Source organism: Cyprinodon variegatus, unplaced genomic scaffold (genome assembly GCF_000732505.1).
Source record: "Cyprinodon variegatus isolate N-32 unplaced genomic scaffold, C_variegatus-1.0 Scaffold1027, whole genome shotgun sequence".
Lineage (NCBI taxonomy): Eukaryota > Metazoa > Chordata > Actinopteri > Cyprinodontiformes > Cyprinodontidae > Cyprinodon > Cyprinodon variegatus.
In genome coordinates, this window is record NW_015151480.1 from 189,253 (window position 1) to 190,840 (window position 1,588).

At 38.0% G+C, this 1,588-nt stretch overlaps 1 protein-coding gene across 1 annotated transcript in view; it reads right to left on the reverse strand.

The window, feature by feature from the left end:
- The window catches only part of LOC107100911 (mortality factor 4-like protein 1), a 15,953-nt gene extending 14,445 nt beyond the window's left edge, over positions 1-1,508 (reverse strand). Inside the window, exons 1-4 of the mRNA XM_015399587.1 lie at positions 1,319-1,508; positions 922-968; positions 747-814; positions 533-619 (exon numbers count right to left, since the gene is read on the reverse strand). Of these exons, the coding sequence (XP_015255073.1) occupies positions 533-619; positions 747-814; positions 922-968; positions 1,319-1,358 (242 nt within the window). The 5' untranslated portion in view covers positions 1,359-1,508. The remainder of the gene's footprint in view (positions 1-532; positions 620-746; positions 815-921; positions 969-1,318) is intronic.
- Between the last annotated feature and the right edge of the window lie 80 nt (positions 1,509-1,588).

Here is a 1,588-nt window from a genome sequence, read left to right on the forward strand (position 1 = left end):
GGATGGAGCACATGACATGACATAAATATTTATAAACATTCAACCGAAGCCAAGAGTAACGAGTAACGTTTTTTTTTTTAAATGTAAGGAATAGAAAATATAGATACTTGTGTGAAAATGTAATGAGTAGAAGTCAGACGTAGGAAGAAAAATAAGTAATAGAGTAAAGTATAGATACCTAAAAAGTGTACTTAAGTACAGTAACAAAGTATTTGACTTTGTTACTTAACACCTATGGTCTCTGTCAGTAAACTTATGAAGAAAAAAACAGCCAGAGCTCAAAATGAAGCTATTTTATTCCCAGGAATAAATCCAATAGAACACTATGGGGTGAACTAAATAAAAAATAGGATAAAAGAATCATAAAACATTGTGAAATATAACAGCAGAAGACTATTGGCTGTCTATAAGCAGCCTGCACAGTCATTGGTGTACCTCTATAACAAAGTCACATGACCAATTTTCTTTTATAAAGGTAGAGATGTCTCATCAAACCCAGAAAGTCACATGGATGAAACATTTAGAAACTCACTGATTGGCCTTTTGAAGCTCTCTTTGTTTTGCAAGGTTGCTGTCCACATATTTGAGAACTCTGCTTTCAGGAACCCATTCATCCCAGCTGTAACAATGAAGAAGAGGACAGGACAGACTTTATGAAACACAGCCGCTCTGCTTTTATTCACATTATTTTAAAAAATGAACTCAGACAGCAGCAGATGTGAGGGAAAAGTCACCAATCAGCTCACTTTTTGTTCCAGCCGCTGTAGTGAATGAAGTATTTAATCTGCTTGTCCTTTATGTTGATTTTGACACACTGGAAAGAGAGAAAATAGAGCGATTTATTCACTTGATGCCTGACATTATAAAGCTAAAGAAAAACAGGTAATAATAATATCCAAAAACGTCATGAGGGAAACAAACCTTTGCTTCGTAGAGCAGTGGCCCATGAAAGCACAGGACTCTTTCACCTGGAAAACAAACATATATGACTGTAATAAAGCTTAAATACTGCATTTTCCTTTTAATGTGGTACGTAGTTAACGGTTAATTACTAGTTTATTACCAGCTGGTACATGGATCTACCATGGGGGTAATATAGCTCTCAGTTAGCAGGAAATATACGTTAAAATTCTTCAATTTTCCAAACGATTGGGAAGAAAAATTCATCCTCAGGTAGATTTTTAAGGTAAAATAATACTATAGCCTTGATGGAAGCCTTTCTGGACACTGGGTCCATCAGGCTGAACAATAACAAACCCGCCCCCCTCCTCATCCACATTCACAGCCACCATCCGCCTCGTTTTTTTTCCACACCGACCTTCTTGAAATTTCGGTTTAGGGTCCTGTTTTGGCGCCATTCACAGACTCAGCTGGTCGGATCTCTGGGTGATCAAACTCAAGCATTGCCAGAGCCCATTTCCTCCAGAAAACAGTCCCCTCCGACATCGAGGAAGAAGACAGAGATCTGCTTTGCTGCTGCGGGTCACCTGACCACCATGGAGCCGTGGTGCGTTCACGTGCTTAAACAAAAACTCGGAAACATACACATTTTATAATTGATAATCAAAATATACTATAATTATTCTCG